Raw genomic sequence first — 21,040 nt, 5'->3', positions numbered from 1 at the left:
AATAAAACTTTATATATAAAATCATTTTTTTGTTTATCCAAGTTTAGTATAACCCTTCGGACAAGGAATCAGTGTTCAAAAGGAGCTATTCCTCGAATACTGTCCGACCCCACTGCACTAGGTTTTGATAATTTTGATGATGATGGTGTTATAGAAAATTAAATTGAGAAAATTTTCGAGATAAGAGTCGAACCTGGGTATAATAGACGTTGTTTCCTGATCGTAATATTTTTTCAAGTTTTTAGTTGTTTAATTATTTTTTAGCTAGATGCTTGTTAATTTTTTTTAAGCTGTCCACCGAATACTGTCCGACTCCACTGCACTAGGTTTTGATCATTTTGATGATGATGGTGTTTCAGAAAACCAAATTGAGAAAATTTTCGAGATACGAGTCGAAACTGGCTTAAATAGACATTATTTCCTGATCGTAATATTTTTCCTAATTTTTACTTGTTTATTGTTTTGTTTAATTATTTTTTAGCTAAATGCTTGTTAATTTTTGAATATTTGGTCTGATTTGTTCTTCAAAATCTCTTCTTTTATAAATTTATTTTTTAGTTCAAAAACGTGGTATTAAAAAAAATAAATAAATAAAATAAGGAACTATCATTAACTGCATACTTTTTGTCTTTTTTTTAGTTGGGTTGATGACCGTTCAAATTTAAGTTGTGACTTTCGGTCTTCAAACCCTTTTCCACCTTTTCAAACCCAAATTATCATCATTTCTCAAAAAAAAGACAAGTTGTGAGGATGGGACTTCCGGTCTGGTGTTTTGGTCGTAAGGATGAAGATTACTTCATCAACGCTAACTAATATATTTATAAATCATCTTCAGGGCTTCGTATGGTTACATTAGAAAAAAACAAAACAAAAAACAACAACGTTGGCATTGACGAAATAATCTTCGTCCCTACTACCAAAAAACCTGACCGGAAGTCCCATCCTCACAACTTGTCATTTTTTTCTGAGAAATGATATAATTTGGGTTTGAAACGGTTAAAATGGCATAAAAACATGCGAATGTTAAACATATATAGACGAATAGGCGAAACTTGATTTATTCACTCTCCTGTCTCTTTCCATTGTTACATGATGATTCTAGCTCAGAAGAATTGTTGCCGTTTAGTCACCGTTTGTCCCAATTTCTCGTCTAGAGCAAGGCAGACTTTATTCCCTTTATCGAAACAGTTTTTTCTAGATTCGCTCGTCGAACTAAAAACTATTTTCTTTTTTTCCCCGCATGCCTGTGAACGTTTTAACGTAAGATTATTTTGTACTGTTTGAATGAAGGCTATTTATTAAGTGCCCCACACCGGAGTGACCTAAGGGAAAATGAAATTACAGCCGCCCAAGCTATGAGCATTTACAGACACTTAGGGTTATCCACGCAGCTTGTGCTAATCGTGTTAAGTGTGTTAAATCCGAGAAATTATGTGACGCTAGTGAGCTACGTAATACGAAACTAATAGCACAGTCGTCACTAAGGGTCTACACTATTAGGCTATTTCAAAAGGATTTTAAGTTTTCAAAATTCAATTTCAGCTTGTAATCTGTACAACGGTATCACTTACATTGTCCTTCAAGAAGTATGATAGTCCATTGAAAAAAACGTGTTTTATCGTTTTGAATGGAGGAAAAATGGAAAAAAGATGTAGTGAAGTAGCAAAGTGAGTTCGAACTGCTATCTCTCGGATCGTCAAAGGACACTCGATCAAGTTCCAATGTTTCCTTTGAAATTTTCTGTTCAACCACATATGTTCCTATATCCCCCCCCCTTGGTATGTATGACACAAAAAGGCGACCTGTGCCGACTAAGGCAATAAAAGTGTAAGTTCATACCAGGCACTCAGTGAGTAATTAGAAGTACTTCGTCATCCGGGGTTTGACAGCATAGAAATTTAAATACTAAACTACCAATGATACTTGAGTAGAATACAGAAACAGCAGAACAAATAATAACCAAAAATATAAAAAATAAGTACTCAGGAGGGCTCATCACTGTGAGTGATCATCACTTCTTCCACTCCTTCAAAATCTAGCATATTAAAAAAAAAATAATTTAAACAAGAAACACAACAGTGACACATCTACACAGAAAACGAGCGAATACAAATATTTTGAATAAAAATAAAAAAATTAAATTGTATACATAATTGTATAAATTCATTTTCACATCTTACATGTATTTGTATAACTTAAACAATGTTTATAAATCCCAGATCTTGAATATCAATGATGATCGAAACGTTAGCATGATTTTTCTAAATCCACATCGCATCGGATCGCATCTCACGATCCGTAAATAATGAACTGTGAGTTAAAGGGCCCGAGTTCGAATCCAGCGGCCCTGCATTCGAATAATAATTATGTTTCGTTTAATAGTAATTATCTAATTGTTTGTTTATTTGTTTTGTATGGTTGGATTTTTTCCTTTGAACCTTCGAGTTGGGCTTCGGTGGTCGCAACGGCGTTGACACGGCGCTCATCCCCGTAAGGTAAAGGTCCCGAGTTCGAATCCAGCGGCCGGATTCGAACCCGACATACTTACAAATGGACTTTTTTTTTTCAAAAACACCGGCAGGTTGATATAACCTCTGCTCTTGCGAACCTTCGTACAAAAAAATTCTAATTGCAATGTGAATATGATTATAATAATTAATCATATTTTGTTTCTTATATTTGTAAGCAATTACGTGAAATGGCTAAAAAGGTACTCGCTTTGGCGTACATACACTAAAATTGGCAAGCATACTTCTACGCAAGGATAACCCGCAAAACCTTGAAGCGTTCCACAAGAAACTAAAAAGATTCATGTTTTAGTCAAATAAAAAAAAAGGTTTTTTAAAGCGCTCATTATAGAACCCTTGAATTAAACTGCAAACGTCAATATAAGGACAAGTAGAACATATCGGTGAACTAATATGCAAACAGAGAAAACGAACTTGATTTAATATCCTTTTTAGTGGTTCAATTGTTTTTTAAATCACTTTTTGCAAAGATGAAGAAATTAATGAAGGGAAAGAAAAAACCAGTGATTGGAGGATTGGTACGGTGGAAAGATTAACAATAATAAAAAATAATAAACTTAAGGAAATTTTGAGTAAATTTATTAAACGTTTTTTAATTTCCACTCTCCGCATTGTATTTTCGACGCACTGCCATTGCATTAATAATAATTCACTAGTTTTCGTGGTCCGCTTGACCAATTAATTATCTCTCCCATCGCAAAAATGGCAAAAAGGAGGGAAAATTCAAAAGGTGGGGTTGAGATGGGAAGTTAGTGTCCGAGTGGATCGAAGTCACGATAGCTCAAGTGGTAGAGCAGCGGCGTATCTAGCTGAAGATCGTGGGTTCGAATCCCCCTCGTGGGACTGACTTTTTTATCTCAACTAAAAACCTTAATTAATTGAAAAATAATAATAAATCTATTTGCGAAAAGTACAGTACTACAGTAAGATAAAACATAAATAGAGAAAAAATTTAAGGATAAAATAATAACACCATAAGTAAAAGTAAGTCATTTAACCAATCTGCACATTTTCGCCTGTCACCTAAAAGCAGTGCTTGTAACAGATGGCAGGAGTTATGTCAGTTAACAAAATTGCTAAAAATTAAATCAAAAGGACTGAGAAGGTATATAAGACCATAAGAGAGAAAACAAAACTAAAACAAAATTGAAATAAAGATTTGGCAGTCAATTAAACCCGCAAAACCCGTACATACGATGTATATCACCGTATTTTGGGTCGTAGGTTTTTTTTTTTTTTTTAATTTTTCCCCAGCAGTGTATATTTAAAACTACCAATGAAAACAAAGTTGCCAATAAATTGCGTGGTGAATAGTGGTATTGTTCTGGGGTCACTGTGCATACAATTGTATTTGTTTCTTAAAATAAAATAAAAAGGAAGAAAAAAGTACATATTTTTAACTAGAAAAAGTAGCCACAGTGTTAACAAAAAACGTTTTGAATGGTAAAACTTTTTTTCCTTTTTTTTTTTTTTTTAAAGAGGGTTCGCAAGAGCAGAGGTTATATCAACCCTCGAAGTGCCGGTGTTTTTGAAAAAGCCCATTTGTAAGTATGTTGGGTTCGAATGCAGGGCCGCTGGATTCGAACCCGGGACCTTTACCTTACAGTGATGGGCGCCGTGTCAACGCCTAAACCGTTGCGGCCACCGACGCCCCCTAAGGTAAAACTCTATTATTTCGGAGAATAAAAATACAATAATTACTTAATCAAAGTTGCAGTCGTGTTGGTAAATAAGTAAACACTTGCACTATTTCCTTTTTGAACCCAAATTTAATAAAAAACTTTAATAAATTCATTCAAAATTTCTTTAAGTTTTTATTTTTTATTTTCCATCTTACCAAGCCGACTACCACGGTTTTTTCCTTTCCTCCAACCATTGCTTCATCTTTGAAAAAAGTAATTAATAAAGAAATTACACCAATAAAGAGGATATTATATGGAGTAAGTTTTTTGAAATTTTATGGTCTCTAGGTTTCGAAATAATAGTTTAGAATCAACGTAGTAAGTTTTTCCACTTTGAAAAATAAAAAAAAATTCTCGAAAATTTTCACGAACGTTTACAAGTATAGATTGATTATATCCTCTTGGAAATTTAACGTAACTTTTAATGGTACCGACAGATTTGTCAAAACCTTTTAGTTTTGGAGTTTTCATTGTTTGTTTGAAGCAAGGTCGTGAAATCTTGAAAAATAAAAAAAGTGAAATAACTCCGAAACTGTTGAGATTAGGATCATATTTAATTAGGACTTTTTGGTTCCATTTTGAATGTGGAATCTACGGTAAAGTCTGTAACAGGAGTAGCCGAACATCCTGTACAAATATTTATTTAGAAATCGTGAGATGCGGTCTGGTGTGATGGTTTCAGAAAAACATTTTCTTTGTCGTGCCAACGTTTCGATCTTTATTGAGATCATCTTCAGGGCTCAAAGTGTTTGTCTTCTGTGTAATTGTGTCAGTGCCCACTCTCGACACGACACGATAGAATGACACAATTACACAGAAGACAAACACTTTGAGCCCTGAAGATGATCTTAATAAAGATCGAAACGTTGGCACGATAAAGAAAATGTTTTTCTGAAACCATCACACCAGACCGCATCTCACGATTTCTAAATAAATATCGATTAACGGTCACTAATCACCACACAATCCTGTACAAAATTTATGATTGAGACAGGTTAAAATTTTTTTTTTTTCAAAATATTAAACCGTTTGTTCGGAGTCTGAAAGACTTAAATATGTACCACACTGGCTCTTTTTTAAAATAAACTGTTACAAAATATTAATGACTGACGACCAGTGTTTTAACCACTGCGTTAACTCAGCTGAGGAAAGATTAAAATAAATCCGAAACGTTGTGGGTTGAAAGAAAAACTGGTTGTTGGTTTTTTGAGATGACCTATTATCCCACCTTCGAGAAGGAAAAATCATAAGTTAAACTGTTGACGTCGAAATTTATGATTAAGGTTAATTTGTGAAAGGAAGACGTGAAGAATCCTTTTCGGTTTGACTTGTTTTGCACTAATTAAAATAATTTAAAATTTGTGTGTTCTGGTATGAATTTAACGTTAGGTCTTCAAGTTCCAAAACGGTCCCAAACCCAAATTGTAGCCACCAGCCGGGAAGACGGGATCGGTTTTGGGGAGTCGAGAAAAGAAAACCCCTCCCAGGCCTACCGAGTCGAACCGAGGAGAAACGGGCCGGCCCGAACGTTTCTTCGGCGATTGTGGTCTATTGGAGAGCCGCGGTTAGCAATCAGTCAAGTTTCAGCATTCGTGTTCTTCACCCCCCAGGCGGCCCAAAGTCCCGGTCAACACGTGCTGATGCGGTCCTCGCGGATCGGCGCCCTTCTGGGCACTGTGACAATAGCCCTTATTCTACTCACCGTCGTCTTCCTCACGTCAATTTTCCTCGGCAGGCAAGAAATCTTGCACGACAGCAATGGAACAAGTTAGTTTTGAATATTTTTTTTTTTTAAAGAAAAATTCTGCAACTTTTGTCATCGTTCTTAATGCTAGAACATAGCGACAATATCGAATATTTTTAGCAAAACACCTAAAAAAATTTGACATTAAATTTATTTTTTTAAAAATTATCTAAGTGAAAATCCTGTTCTTTTTCCCATATAAGGATAACGTTTTCTTAAAAGTATTTCAATCAGACTTTTGCTAGGTCTTAGAATTTAAATTCAGCCGGCAAAGTGTAGGGAACCTCCACATGCTAAATATAATCCGCGTGCCAAGCCGGGGTGTTTAAACTTTGCTACTCGATCCTCCAATAAACATTTATTTGAGAACCGCACCTTAAAAAAACAACTCTTCCACATCGGAACGACGATATAATAAAATCGATTCAATTTTCCAAAACCCGAAAAAAATGTATTTTTTTTCCAAACCCGATTTCACGCGGGGTAAAAACGTGTCGAACGAAACGCACGTATTAACCGAGCACCTGTGGTACATTTCGACAAAGGGCGTTAACACGCTCACAAAAAATATAATTTTCTTCCTAGAGACTACACCGAAGGACCTTATGTCAAGCACGCTTCCTTACTCATTAAGGATTCTTCATACCGGTTTCAGCATTGCCTTTTAAAGATCAGAAAACTTGACGCCATAAAATACGACCAATGTCTATTTTTGACTGTTAAATCTAAAACATAGCCAAGGAACAAAGAAAAAAAAATTTAAAACATAGGAAAAACTCCTGTTCTTTTGAATCAAATTGATTAAAACCAGAAACTATTTTTTATGGGTAATTATGACATAAAAATTTACAAAAATTAGTCCCAATAATTTACCAGAGTTTTTAATATAAAACCATGTCGTTAACCTGTTTGTGATAATTAGATTCGAAGTACTGCTTTTTTCTCAATTTATACTGTAATATTTTCAACTGCTATTAAATAATCTTTAAACTTAAATATTTACAATTTGAGTTGGTGTGTAGTAATAAAAAAAGAAAATTTTTAAATAATATCAGTTTTGTAAATTTATGTTTGTTATGCTCGCTCGCATCAGACGAGAATTACTCTCTTTCTATTAAAACACCAAAATTTAGATAAAATAAACCATAAATGGTTTGAATATCGATAAATTTGTTTAATAGTCAGCGGTTGACTAATTCAGACGTCAATGACAGTTCGACACCCTAGCTGATTTCACTTTTTATATGGTTTGAATCTAATTATTCGCGATTTAGTTCAAAAATTTACTTTCGGCGTGTGTGAGTGGGCAGAAGGCGATCATTCGGCTTTTACAAGTGGTTGATCACCTTTCTACGCCTACGTAAAACAAGCCGTGTTTGGTTGACATCAATGACAACGGTTTTTGAAAACGTCACAAAAACATCGGCTCGTTTTCCGCGAAAATTCAGAATAAATACAAAACTTTTAAATAAAAATAGTATTAACTATAATAAAAGTGTTTTTTTTGTTTCTCTCCTTACAATGCATTCTTTATTCAGCTTTATTTATTTTATTTACAAACAGTTGTTATCAAATAATAATAAGTAATGTCAGAAAATAGAGTACGAAGAAATATTTTACGTTAATCTCTTATGTCGATACTTTGACATTAAAATTTTTAATGATCATTATGATTGAATCAAAACAATACTAGATTGTTGATATTGAACGTACTGATACACTGATATAATGAGAAAATATAAACAATTACAAATTGAATGAAAATGATACTTTCGTAGGTACAAATTAACAAATAAATTTATTATATATAATTTTTATACTTTACATATAGGGTAGAAAATAGTACATATTGGACGGTAAATATTTAAAATATTATATATATTTATTGATACAGTTTATATGACAAGACATGAAATGAGTAAATTTTGAAATAAAATGAATATTTATCCATAATAAGATGAAACGGATCACTTTTAATGGTTGAACATTTGAAATAAAATTAGTATTTATGTTCTTAACAAATTATCACATTTCACACTAAAAATAAGTAAATTTTTCAGAATTAAAATTTGAAATAGAAACAATATTTTTACGGTTTACAAATCATCGCATGAAATTAATCAATATGAAATAAAATTAGTATTGACGATTTTTATTCATCATTAGTTGAAATAAGTAAATTTTGCGGTTCGAAAAATTGAAAAAAATACACTACTTTTGTATTTTACAAATTATTACACGAAATGAAAAAAATTGTCAGGTAGGATTTGCACTAAAATTAGTTCAGTTGTAGTTTACAAATCAACATATGAAATGTGTAAATTTTGCTTTTCACAAAATAAAATGTTTACTTTTTCCATTACAAATGATAACGTGGAAGGGTAAATTTTGCGGGTTGAACGTGGAAAAAAAATTACTTTTGCGTTTACTCATCATGAGGTGAAATCAGTAAATTTTGGTGGTTAAAAATTGGACAGATCACCACACGAAATGTGCGGGTTAAAATTTTGAATTAACGTTAGTGTTTTTATGGTTTATACGTGATCAAATGGAATGTTTAAATTTAGAGGGTAAACAATTTAAATAACCGTGAAATGAAATAAATACATTTTTCGGGTTAAAAAGTCCCAAAATTATCACATAAAATTAGTAAATTATGTGAGTTAAAAAATTGAAATAAAATTATCTTTTTTATGGGTTACACAGAAATTAGTAAATTACGCGGGTCAACTATTTTAAAAATCCTCGCCTAAAATGGGTAAATTTTGCGTGTAAAAAGTTTCATGTACTTAAAATACAGTTTTGTTAAGTTTACACATTATTCAATAAAATGCGTAAATTTTGCTGGTTATAAATTTTAAAAATCGTCACAACAAATGATTAATTTGTTCGAGTTAAAAAATGAAATTTTTTACTTTTGTTTTTTTCAATTCATCACATGAAATGCCTTAATTTGGTAAGTTAAAAATTTGACAAATCATCACGTGCGATGAGTACATATTCGCTCTGGCCATTTGAAGGATATAAGGCCATTTAAAAAAAGTTATAAATATATTTCGACTGTGGAAATAAATAAAAATCTTCACATGAAAAGGTTAAATTTTCCGGGGGGAAATTTGAAATAAAATTATTAGTTTTTGTCTTTTATATAATCAAATAAATTGAGTTAATTTTGCGGGTTGACATTTTTAAAAATTATTAAATGAAGTGAGTAAATTTTTTATGTTAAATATTTCAAGTAAAGTTAATATTTTTATGGTTTACACATCAACAGATAAAATTAGAAATATTTTCTCTTGAAAGATTCGACAAAATCATTACGTGAAATATGTAAATTATATGAGTTACAAAATTTAAATAAAACCAGTACTTTTGATGTTTAGAAATCGTGGCATGAAAGAAACAGTGTACTTCGGCAAATTTAGATTTTTGAATGGCCTTTGCTGAAGGGCCATTATTTTTAAATACAAGACTGTAATATAATTGTTCTTTGATAAAATTATATTATCTTAAAAAAAATATTTTTGCTGGTAAAATTTTGAAATAAAATTATTGAGCAGAGTAAATTATGCGGGTAAATATTTCGAAAAAAATATTGATCTACATATGTTCAGAGGAAATTAGTAAATTTATTGGATTAAAAATTTAAAAAGTTAAAATTAATACTTTTGTAATTTTAAATTCGTCATATAAAATTAAACAGTTAACTCATTTCAAGTCATGAGACGAAATGAGTAAATTTAGTTGGCAAAAATATAAATTAAAGAATAAAATTTTTTGTTGTCACACATCTTCAGAGTAAATTAGTAAATTTTTTGGGTTAAAGATTTAAAAAGTTAAAATTAATACGTTTGTAATTTTAAACTCGTCATATAAAATTAAACAGAAATCATAAGATGAAATAAGTAAATTTAGGTGGCAAAAATGTAAATTAAAAAAAAAAATTTTTTTGTTTACACATCTTCAGAGGAAATAAGTAATTTTTTTGGGTTAAAGATTTAAAAAGTTAAAATTAATACTTTTGTAATTTTAAATTCGTCATATAAAATTAAACATTTACCTCATTTCAAATCATGAGATGAAATGAGTAAATTTAGTTGGAAAAAATGTAAATTAAAGAAAAAATATTTTTTGTTGTCACATCCTCAGAGGAAATTAATATATTTTTTGGGTTAAAGATTTAAAAAGATAAAATTACTTCTTTAGTAATTTTAAATTCGTCATATAAAATTAAACAGTTAACTGATTTCAAATCATGAGATGAAATGAGTAAATTTAGTTGGCAAAAATGTAAATTAAAGAGAAAAATATTTTTTGTTGTCACACATTTTCAGAGGAAATTAGTAAATTTTTTGGGTTAAAGATTTAAAAAGTTAAAATTAATACGTTTGTAATTTTAAACTCGTCATATAAAATTAAACAGAAATCATGAGATGAAATGAGTAAATTTAATTGTCAAAAATGTAAATTAAAGAAAAAATATTTTTTGTTGTCACACATCTTCAGAGGAAATTAGTAAATTTTTTAGGTTAAAGATTTAAAAAGTTAAAATTAATACTTTTGTAATTTTAAATTCGTCATATAAAATTAAACAGTTAACTTATTTCAAATCATGAGATGAAATGAGTAAATTTAGTTGGCAAAAATGTAAATTAAAAAAAAAAAATTTTTGTTTACACATCTTCAGAGGAAATTAGTAATTTTTTTGGGTTAAAGATTTAAGAAGTTAAAATTAATACTTTTGTAATTTTAAATTCGTCATATAAAATTAAACATTTACCTCATTTCAAATCATGAGATGAAATGAGTAAATTTAGTTGGAAAAAATGTAAATTAAAGAAAAAATATTTTTTGTTGTCATATCTTCAGAGGAAATTAGTAAATTTTTTGGGTTAAAGATTTAAAAAGTTAAAATTTGTACTTTTGTAATTTTAATTTCGTCATATAAAATTAAACAGTTAACTGATTTCAAATCATGAGATGAAATGGGTAAATTTAGTTGGCAAAAATGTAAATTAAAGAAAAAAAATATTTTTTATTGTCACACATCTTCAGAGGAAATTAGTTAATTTTTGGGGTTAAAAATTTAAAAAGTTAAAATTAATACTTTTGTAATTTTAAATTCGTCATATAAAATTATACAGTTAACTGATTTCAAATCATGAGATGAAATGAGTACATTTAGTTGGCAAAAATGTAAATTAAAGAAAAAAATTTTTTTTGGTCACATTAGAAATGAAATGGGTAAATTTAGCAGCTTGAAATTTGTTTATGAAAATAACAGAATTAACCTAAAACAGCACAACAATAAAAAACGAAACGTACAGGCAATATTAATATTGTCTCTTTATTGGGTCTAATTCGCTCGAATTCTTTTTAATTGTCAGAAAATGTTACAATCAGTAAAACGAATGCATTTCTAATTGGCTTTGACCATTCGCGTCAATGACCCACCACGCTCCTTGTCAGACAGGATGGAGACACGAGGTCGAACGAAATCCAAGTCCTACTTTTGAACTTTCGGCATCGTCCAACTCCCTCGCGTACATCTACCGTGAAAACGGTCTCCATCAATGGCACCTTTTTGTTAATATTGTTTTGATTGTGCACGGGTTATTTGTCTCTTCGTAAACAATGAAAGAAATGGATTGCATTGATGCGGCTGCTTTGTTGTCCTAAAAGGCGCCTCGTCTTAAACCGACCGGCCCTTCTGCAAACAAACAGTGTCAAGAAGAGGTCAACACCCTTTTAGACATTTCGTCTGACGCAATTCGATTCCTCCTTCAATTGTCTTTTAATCCAAACGGTTACAAATAATCGATTTAGGATTCAATATCCCGTCTTCCCTTTTCACGTTAGTCATTACTTAATGTATTCAAAGAAATTTTTTTCATTTGAGCCAGTCCTTTTAATCTTAACTCATGGATTTCTGTCGATTCAGCCCCTAAACTGGCTTTTTTTTTTACACCCGACCCAATATGAAACGAAGCAGGTTGTTATCCTCTGCTTGCCTGTCGTCTAACCGTTATAAATCGGCCCAATAACACCCATAATTCGAAAAGTTATTCCTTTTGAGTAAACACTTTCATTTATGTCATTCATTGATTTAAATCCTTTCCTTTAACATGATTCATTCACGCGACGCCTGTTAATGTAAAGAAACAAATACCAAGGGAAAAACTACTGACTTATCAGTTTTCGGAGGGGGGGCGATAAAAATAATTTAGATTTACTTAATATTGCTATGAAAAAAATTGACAATGTTCTGTTTTTATTGTTGGCCATAAGTTCAGGAGGTTAAGATGACCTCCAACAAATTTGCATGACATTGTTAATTTTTTGTCAGTATTTGGCCAAGCTAAAATGTACTAATTTATATACAAATAAAGTTTAATTAAAGATAAAGGATATAGTTATCCTGTGTGTTATGTATTAAATAATAAAAGGTTTTAGATAGATTTTTTTAATAAGCGTAAATTTTATGTGTAAAGTATTTTTGTAAAATATTCAGTTTTTTTTTTTTTCGGCCGGCTAGCTGCCTGGGCTATTGCCGGCACCTCACATTTTTTCCACCTCACGTTTTATAAATTTATTTATTTTTTAATTTAATTTAATTTTTTTTTTTAAATTAGCTTTTCTGTAGGAAGTCTGGCGATCTTTCTGGTTGTGTTCTGGGACGTTATTTCTACATTTTTAGCCCTCCCACACGTGGTAAAAAGGCTCTGAAACTTTCTCATTCACTAACATTCAATCCTAGCCTAGCCTATAGGCGGGTTTCAGAGTACTCGATATTCTTCTGAAGACCCGCCCTCGTTCACGCTAATAAATACATCCATACATTATGTACAATTAAAATTACAATTAATCTAAAACGTTAACCTAGGTGGTGGGTTTATGGGGTACTTGATATTCCACCATAGACCCACCCATGCATACACTACTATCGCACTAATAAATACATTCACTCAAACAGTAACCAATCATTCTGTATTTACAAATTAAAAAATGCGGAGCCACTGGCGCATTTAATATTACAACAGTGCCTCCGCCCATTCACTCTAAAAGATATTATAGCCTAATACTAACCTAAATCGGTGGGTCTGTGAAGTACTCGATATTCCTGCACAACCCACCCATACACACTCACTTTCGCGCCAATAAATACATTCTTTCTATCAAAAACACACAAAGAGATATCTATCCTAGTTTGGTGGGTCTGTGGGGTACTCGATATTCCGACCACTACCCACCCATACACTCACACATTCTCGCCAATAAATACACTCACTTCAGGAAGGGAAAATGAAACCACCATCATACTAAGTATTTCCTTCATTTGCAATTTTAGACTATTATTTATGAATAAGCCGTTTGGTTTTTGGAATAAAACGACCTTGTCTTCCTATAATTTAAAACGCAAGTATAAATGAAATAATACAAACTATAATTGCACATGCAGTAAGAAAATACTTCCTAAACGAAACTTGGGAATATGGCAAGTTAGCACTTTGCAAGTCATCTCTCGAAACTTTTATCTGCTAGGTGGTAAATTTTTTCGAAATACCTAGTTACGACAGTGGACGGCGGTGGTTGCCTAATGTCGCCGAATAATTAGAGTGAATTATTGCCGGAGTGGGGTGGCGCACCTATTTCCATTCATCCCATCGACTTAATTCAATGCCCTCGAATATTAAATGAGGTTAATTACTAACAATTTATTATTTTTTTGCGGAGATTTTGCGTTGTGTTTTTGAGGTAGTGTTTTTTACGTAGGCCAATTAAGGCCGTTTTGCGCTCGTAACGACTTTAACTCAAAGTTATAAATACGGACCGTTTTTACAGGTTTTAAACTGCCCATAAAACGATCAATTTTAACGTTTCATTTTTCATATATGGCAAAACTTATTTTTATACCCACTTTTATATAATGTAATTTTATAATAGCATACAAACGTGATTATAAAAAGGACTTAAAAAGCATTAAAGTATTTAGAAACAAGTGGTTGAGGCGTTGTCTTAGTTTTCTTTCAGACACGCCAATCAAATCGATCTTGAGTCCTGTGAGGACCTTTGGAATTAATATGGCATAGAAGTTCGTAATAAAATCCTATTCAGCTTGTAACAAAAACTTCAAAAAATTGCGTCATTATGTATTTAATTTTTAACTATTCAGAAATCGTGAGATACGGTCTGGTGTGATGTAGGTTTCAGAAAAACATTTTCTTTATCGAGGCAACGTTTCGATCTTTATCGAGATCATCTTCAGGGCTCAAAGTGTTTGTCTTCTGTGTAATTGTGCCATTCTTGCGTGTCTTGTTGAGAGCGTTAATTTTTAACAAAAATTTATTGGGCCAATAAAAAGAGTCCTCTCATTGATGCATATTTGGAGGTATCGGCTCCCTTAAACCGTCGTCCATAAAGGCAAGGTACATCACAAATACTCTATACAGAATTTAAAGCAGAGCGAAAAAAAAGTCTGCTATTTAAATTGTAGTCAAAACCAACTTGTGGAGTAAATGAAAACTATTAAATTCACTAGTTTTCGTGGTCCGCTTGACCAATTAATATCTATCAATTAATTAAGGTTTTTGGTTGAGATAAAAAAGTCAGTGTCACGAGCGGGATTCGAACCCACGACCTTCGGCTCGATACGCCGTTTCTCTACCACCTGAGCTATCGTGACGTCCCCAGCTGAAGGTCGTGGGTTCGAATCCCGCTCGTGACATTGACTTTTTTATCTCAACTAAAAAACCTTAATTAATTGAAAGATATTAATTGGTCAAGCGGACCACGAAAACTAGTGAATTGAGGTAAATATTACTCTAAATATTTGTATTCTTTTACCACCTCTATACGTTCTCCGCTGAAGTAAAAGCCGTCTGAGGCGCTAAGCCTAGCACCCTTTCTGAACACAATAATTTTTTGTTTTTGTAAGTTAACTGACAGATTCCATTGTTCACAATAAGCCTCAAACATTTTATCTCTTAAGCTCCGAAAAATTCTCTGCCAAAATAACTATGTCATCCGCGTGAACAATTCATGCGAATTCCACATTCAAGAAACTGGGGAAGATCATCCAAAAACAGCGCGAATAATAAAGGCCTTAGCGCGCAACCTTGTCGCACACCAGATCCTAAAAAATTCGGACACCCCATTCTGGCCACGCACACAAGAAATGGCTGCCAAAAACAAAGACTTAAGGATAATAATGTCGTGTGTTAAATGCAATAAAGCAAGAAAGACTATGCTAGATGAGCTATACAAAAAAGAGTCAATAGTAAAACCACTTAATTATTAAAAAAATTTAAATTAATTTAACAAACAACTTAGTACCTTAGTAATATACACGGAGATTTGATTTATTTAATAGCTCTGCTGAAATGAAAGTGAAATTTATCTCTGTTTGCTACTTACATATGTATTTATTTAATTGAGTATCTATTTATTTGAGTTTATTTAATTTTGCATTTATTGGTTTTATCATTACACATTGGTAGTTATGTATGTAATTTATTGTTTGTATGTCTATATATATATATATATATATATTTATGATATATTTACAAATATTTATAAGTGAAGATTCACTGTGCCAATGGCAGAAAACGCAAAGGCAAAAAGTGAATATTACTTTGCAATACAGTATCGGTTTCTTTTTATTTTCGCTATTAGATTCTATTTCCACTTATCGGTGCGGGTCAATGCCACATTTGTAGCCCTTTGTTATTATTTTTTATGTACTCCGCGTTAACCAATTATATTTTTTCCCAATTATCGGTTTCAGTCACATCCTGTTGGTTTGACCTTCTCTCAAACTTGCCGTTTCCAATGGCTTTCTCTCTGCTTCCAAGTCTATAACAATCGTAAACTGTGATTATAGCAAACGGTCAAGGTTGAATTAACATAAAATATCAACTTAACCCTAGAATAATTAGATAATAACGAGGTTTATGGGTGATTGCCGGGTGTTGACCGTAACTGGCGTTAACCTTTTGCCGTCTGTAAATTGCAATATAAAGAATTTTCTCAAGATGGATAGTTCATTGATTTAAAAATACCCGTTTAATAGGCAGTTTTATTACCCTGTTTGTTTACAATTGATCATATATCAATTGAGCCTGCTAGCATTTTTTCGTCTGAATGTTATTGGTATAAATCACTACTCCTAGATTTGGAAAATATAATTAGTAAATCTACTTTTTATTAATTTATACGTTGATTTTTACAAGTAAATTGCTTTGTTTACCTAATAGATCACGGCTCTAGCTGCGGTAATTGGAGTAGGTTAGTGATCATTGATTTATATAAGCTCAATTCTGCACAACTATGTACTAACTTGGGATTTTGACAGTTCAGGACTTCGGTCTTATTGAGCGCCACAATTAAGATCCACAGGATCAACACAACCCAAAAAATACAATTTTAAAACCTAGGGAAACTCTCACTCTTTCTTAAACATAGTCTTTCCTATGTTTGGTATTCACTCAACTTGCAGATGCAAACATTCCCATAAAATTATTTTTCTGTTAAGAAGGTTGAGTAGACTAGTGCCTCCAAAGGATTAGTACTGCCTACTTCGGATATTTTCATTGCCACCTCTTATATGGCCTATAAATTTGGGGAAATGACTCCCACACCGTTTCCAGCTTCAAAATCCAAACAATGGCCATAAGGGTACTAGGCTTATATGGATTCTTTAGAATCTGGTTTCCTAAACTGAAAATATTCCCCCTCCCTTGTGTATACATGTTAAGATTAATGAAATGCATTAAAACTAACGAAGTATGCAATCTATGAAGTACTGTGTGCAATAGAACTCCAAAAATTTCAAGAGAGGACTTGAATAGTTGTTGCCGTGCCTGAGTATAATATTCAACTCGGATGCCATTCCTACTCGCTCTCTATATAGAGCCAAGGAATCGTATGACATCGACTCAACTTTCTCTCTATGCCGGACGCATATGCGGGCTTTGTCCTAAATATGTATGTCAACCTCGCATGACCAATTCATCGTCATGTGGGTATGATCACGTGGAGTATCAGTATGATCCTCCGAAGGCCACCTATTCACCAGGTTCCTATTGAAAGTCGGTTTCTGTACAGATACATGAGGTTCCCGCATACTTGGTCATCCTAAAAAGGACTCAGAGGATTTTTAACTTCCGCACCTAGCCTACTCGGCCTTATCGGACGTGTTGATTCTCAAGATGAGAGCTGACGCACCTCCGCATACGACAGGATGGTGTTACTGCCGCAGCATTGGTGTAGAGGCAGCTCAGCCCCGAAGGGCCAAGACAACCTCGCTCCCCGTTTGTTCATTCCAAGTGTAGCATCAGACCGTATGCCGCGCGCCAAGGGCTACCTAAGCCGAAATTCATCAGCTCGGTCTCCCGCGCACTCCCTAGGTAGAGAAGACGACTCTATCTCCCAGAGCATTGGGGCTTCCTCAGTGTAGAAACTACCGGATCCGCCCCGGTCGCGGTTTCGTTTAAAGTGGAATTTCTAACCATCCCCTAGAGGAGTACCGCCTATGGTAAAGCCACCTATCGAGCTCTGTACAGACAACTCTGTACAGATACAGCAAAAATTCTCATATCAAGTAGCATTCCCACCCGATCCGTAAGGATTAACAACTTTCAATTAGATGGGAAACATCGAGCAACTGAAATCCTCCAAGGGGCGTGGATAGAAAAAGTACATTTTTCATGGCATGGCTGTACTATTTTTATGGGGGATTCTATAATAGATATATTTAAGTTCCAGTGGAGGAAAGGATTGTGATAATTCTATATCACTCCTCTAACCATATATAAAGGCCGTGGATCGCCCGATACTTCGAACGCAATACACAGCCGCTTTGGCCTAAATATAAGTAGTGTGTGCCAACCTCGCGTGGCCTATTCCAATTCTTGTGCGTGTGATCTCTTCTTCGATATACATCCTCCGAGGTCCACCTTTCTACCAAGTATTTGAAATCAGTGAGCCTCTCTTCTGTGATTGATTACTGATTGTGGGACAAGTCGAGTAATTTTTCTTTACATGCTTTCACCTAAATGTGTCTAGGTGTCAATCCTAGTCTTGTGAGGCACCTATCCTACTTCTGATAGTTTGAGTTCCTATGCCGATCCGAATCAAAATTCTTTTATCGAGTGGCATTCTTACAAGTTCTCTATAGCACACTACAACTATGTGAGACACATGGAGCAACTCTGCATGCACATACCCAACCGCCTTGTACTTGTCAACCTAGGTCAATAGAGATTAGATAATATTTAGTGTATACTATAGCATCTTCTCTTGAGAAGAAGAGTTGTTGCTTGCACGACTTTTTCGGTGAGGTTTCGATTGTTCTGGCTTCAGGGTTTACTCTGGAAGGTGAAGGATATCCTGGTTTTTACATACTTCGTTACCCTTAAATCGTAGGGTCTTAAATTTGCCACTATTCGACTTGCACATTAAAATGGTCCTGTTTCCTCCAGAAATACTTGTTATTGTGCTCAAGTACAATTCTCATATCTGGTGGCTTCCCAACACGCTCTTAAATGCTTAGGAATTATGTGAAGCACTCTGACACTCATTTTTTTATATGATCTTTTTTTTCAACCGGACAAGTAAACATTGTGAAAATGGAAGAGCGGAAAAAAGAGAATGAAAGGAGAATATCGAATTTGAAGGTGGGATCCGGGAGTATCACATCAGGAAATCATGTGTCAGGCCAAATCGAATTGTCGGAATTGCGGAAGGAAACTATTCACTTCGCATCTTGATGAAAAGAACAAGTCACAAGAGGGGGAACTCGAAAACGACGTTTGCCAAACCGAATCACTAAAACTCAAAACTCAGTTAATTTCCAAAGCATGCCTACAGATTACGTAGTTCTTTATTGTTTTGCCTGTTTTACAACGCGTTTAGAAACGATGACATGATGTCAACGCACTCAGAAGAGGTTGGAGTAGAAAAGAAAAGCTGATCAATCTTCCTGGATATTACATAGTTATATTTCACAAGGGAATGTTTTATCTCTTGGCGCCAAGCTTTCTTAGAATTGAACTTTACCAGTCAGTAATGTCAGGAACATCAGGAAACTGCTTCGGAATAAATGAAAAACTCGGTTTCCGACGACAACGATGAGAGAAAAATTGAAGCTTCGCACAGTTTTCGATCATGAGAATTTTTTTTTCACTGACACTGCTTTTACACTTCCAAGACGGTGACGGTAGCATACAGATAAGATTTAAAACTAATTCGCTTAAGCGTTTTCTTTAAACTGTTATTTTATAAAAACTGAATGGCTTAAATTTTATATTTGGACAAGCAAGGCGGCATAATTCTTTAATAACATTAATTATTCCAATGGAAATGCCTAGGTCATTTGGACATCGCCCAAGTCCATTTTAGCGAGATTAGTCGCTATTTTTTTCAACTTGCGCAGTCAATTGACAAGGATATTGATATTCGATCCAACATTTTTAAATGTTGATATTTCTTTATTTTACTTAGACATATATCCACATGAATTAAAAAAAAAAGATGGATGAAATATGGCAAGTGCCATAAAATTTCATGAGCCGGACGATTTCTATCAAATATCTCAGTAGAACAGTAAATTTACCCTTTAAATACTCTTATCTATTTTTTTAATTAACAATATTTTACATAAAACATGTAATGCTATAGGTATTTTGATTTAAACCAATATACCAAATTATATCTCAGCATCATCCCTAATCCTGCCTATGACCGGAGCTTTTTTAAATTGTTTTGATCAAAAACATCGAATTTGATCATTTTCAGTTAAATACGAAAAAGGCAAGAGCAAATTATCAATCATTTATGGTCCAATGTTGTCTTAGAGCGAGACAATCATTAGTAATTTGGTTAAATGGTTAGCGGGAAATACAGTGTTTAGTGATAGTTTAGATTGGCGCCAAATAAAGCAGTGTTGCCAATACACAGGAGAAACTGAACAGGTAGAATACTGGACCAGCCTTAAACTCACCGGATTTCTTCCTAACCTTAAACAAATCGCTAAATTTCAAATTACTTTGAAGCAAATTTGAGCAATTGTAACTGGATATGAAATAAATTTATGTTTGATTAATATAGCAATCTACACAAGATGCATGGTTGGGTGAAGAGCCGTGTTGGAAATAGAAAATTCCATGATTTTTAGATTGGCGCTAAATAAAGCAGTGTTGCCAATACACAATAGAAACAGAGCAGGTAGAACACTGGACCCGCATTAAACTACGGGATTTCTTCCTAACCTTAAACAAATTGCAAAATTTGAAATTACTTTGAAGCAAAGTTGAGCAATTGTAAACTGGATATGAAATAAATTTATGTTTGAGTAATAAAACAATCTACACAAGAAATATGGTGGGGTGACGAGCCGTGTTGGAAAAAGAAGATTTCATGATTGTAATTTAGATTGGCGCCAAATAAAGCAGTGTTGCCAATACACAGGAGAAACAGAGCAGGTAGAACACTGGACACACCTTAAACTCACGGGATTTCTTCCTAACCTTAAACAAAATGGCTAAATATAACATTGCTTTAAAGCAAAGTTGACCAATTGTAAACTGGATATGAAATAAATTTATATTTGAGTAATATAACAATCTATACAAGAAGTATGGTGGGGTGACGAGCCGTGTTGGAAATAGAAGATTCCATGATTTTTAGGTTGGCGCCAAATAAAGCAGTGTTGCCAATACAGAGGAAAAACAGAGCCGGTAGAACACTGGACCCACCTTAAACTCACGGGATTTCTTCCTAACCTTAAACAAAATTGCTAAATTTAACATTGCTTTAAAGCAAAGTTGACCAATTGTAAACTGGATATGAAATAAATTTATGTTTGAGTAATATAACAATCTGCACAAGGTGGGGTGAAGAGCTGTGTTGGAAATAGAAGATTCCATGATTATCGTTTCGATTTGCGCCAAAAAAATCAATGTTGACTGTACACGGAGTGAAACATTGAAGGACAAACCTGCAACCGCCGTAAAGCTATGGGATTAGCTAAGCTTTAACAAATTTTCTAAATTTGGTTTGCTCCGAGGAAACGGTGGGCAACAAAGGGT

At 33.4% G+C, this 21,040-nt stretch overlaps 1 protein-coding gene across 3 annotated transcripts in view; it reads left to right on the top strand.

The window, feature by feature from the left end:
- The first annotated feature begins 5,772 nt into the window (after window positions 1–5,772).
- Window positions 5,773–21,040, top strand: part of LOC106662054 (A disintegrin and metalloproteinase with thrombospondin motifs 9) — a 221,703-nt gene continuing 206,435 nt past the window's right edge. For all 3 annotated transcript variants that reach the window (XM_014385869.2, XM_014385876.2, XM_014385861.2), the window contains exon 1: window positions 5,773–5,977. In XM_014385869.2, the coding sequence (XP_014241355.1) occupies window positions 5,851–5,977 (127 nt within the window). In that variant the 5' untranslated portion in view covers window positions 5,773–5,850. The remainder of the gene's footprint in view (window positions 5,978–21,040) is intronic.

Source organism: Cimex lectularius, unplaced genomic scaffold (genome assembly GCF_000648675.2).
Source record: "Cimex lectularius strain Harlan isolate CLEC.00 unplaced genomic scaffold, Clec_2.1 scaffold80, whole genome shotgun sequence".
NCBI lineage: Eukaryota > Metazoa > Arthropoda > Insecta > Hemiptera > Cimicidae > Cimex > Cimex lectularius.
Note: the sequence above shows the minus strand (reverse complement) of the source record. Positions and strands in the feature narration are given on the sequence as shown.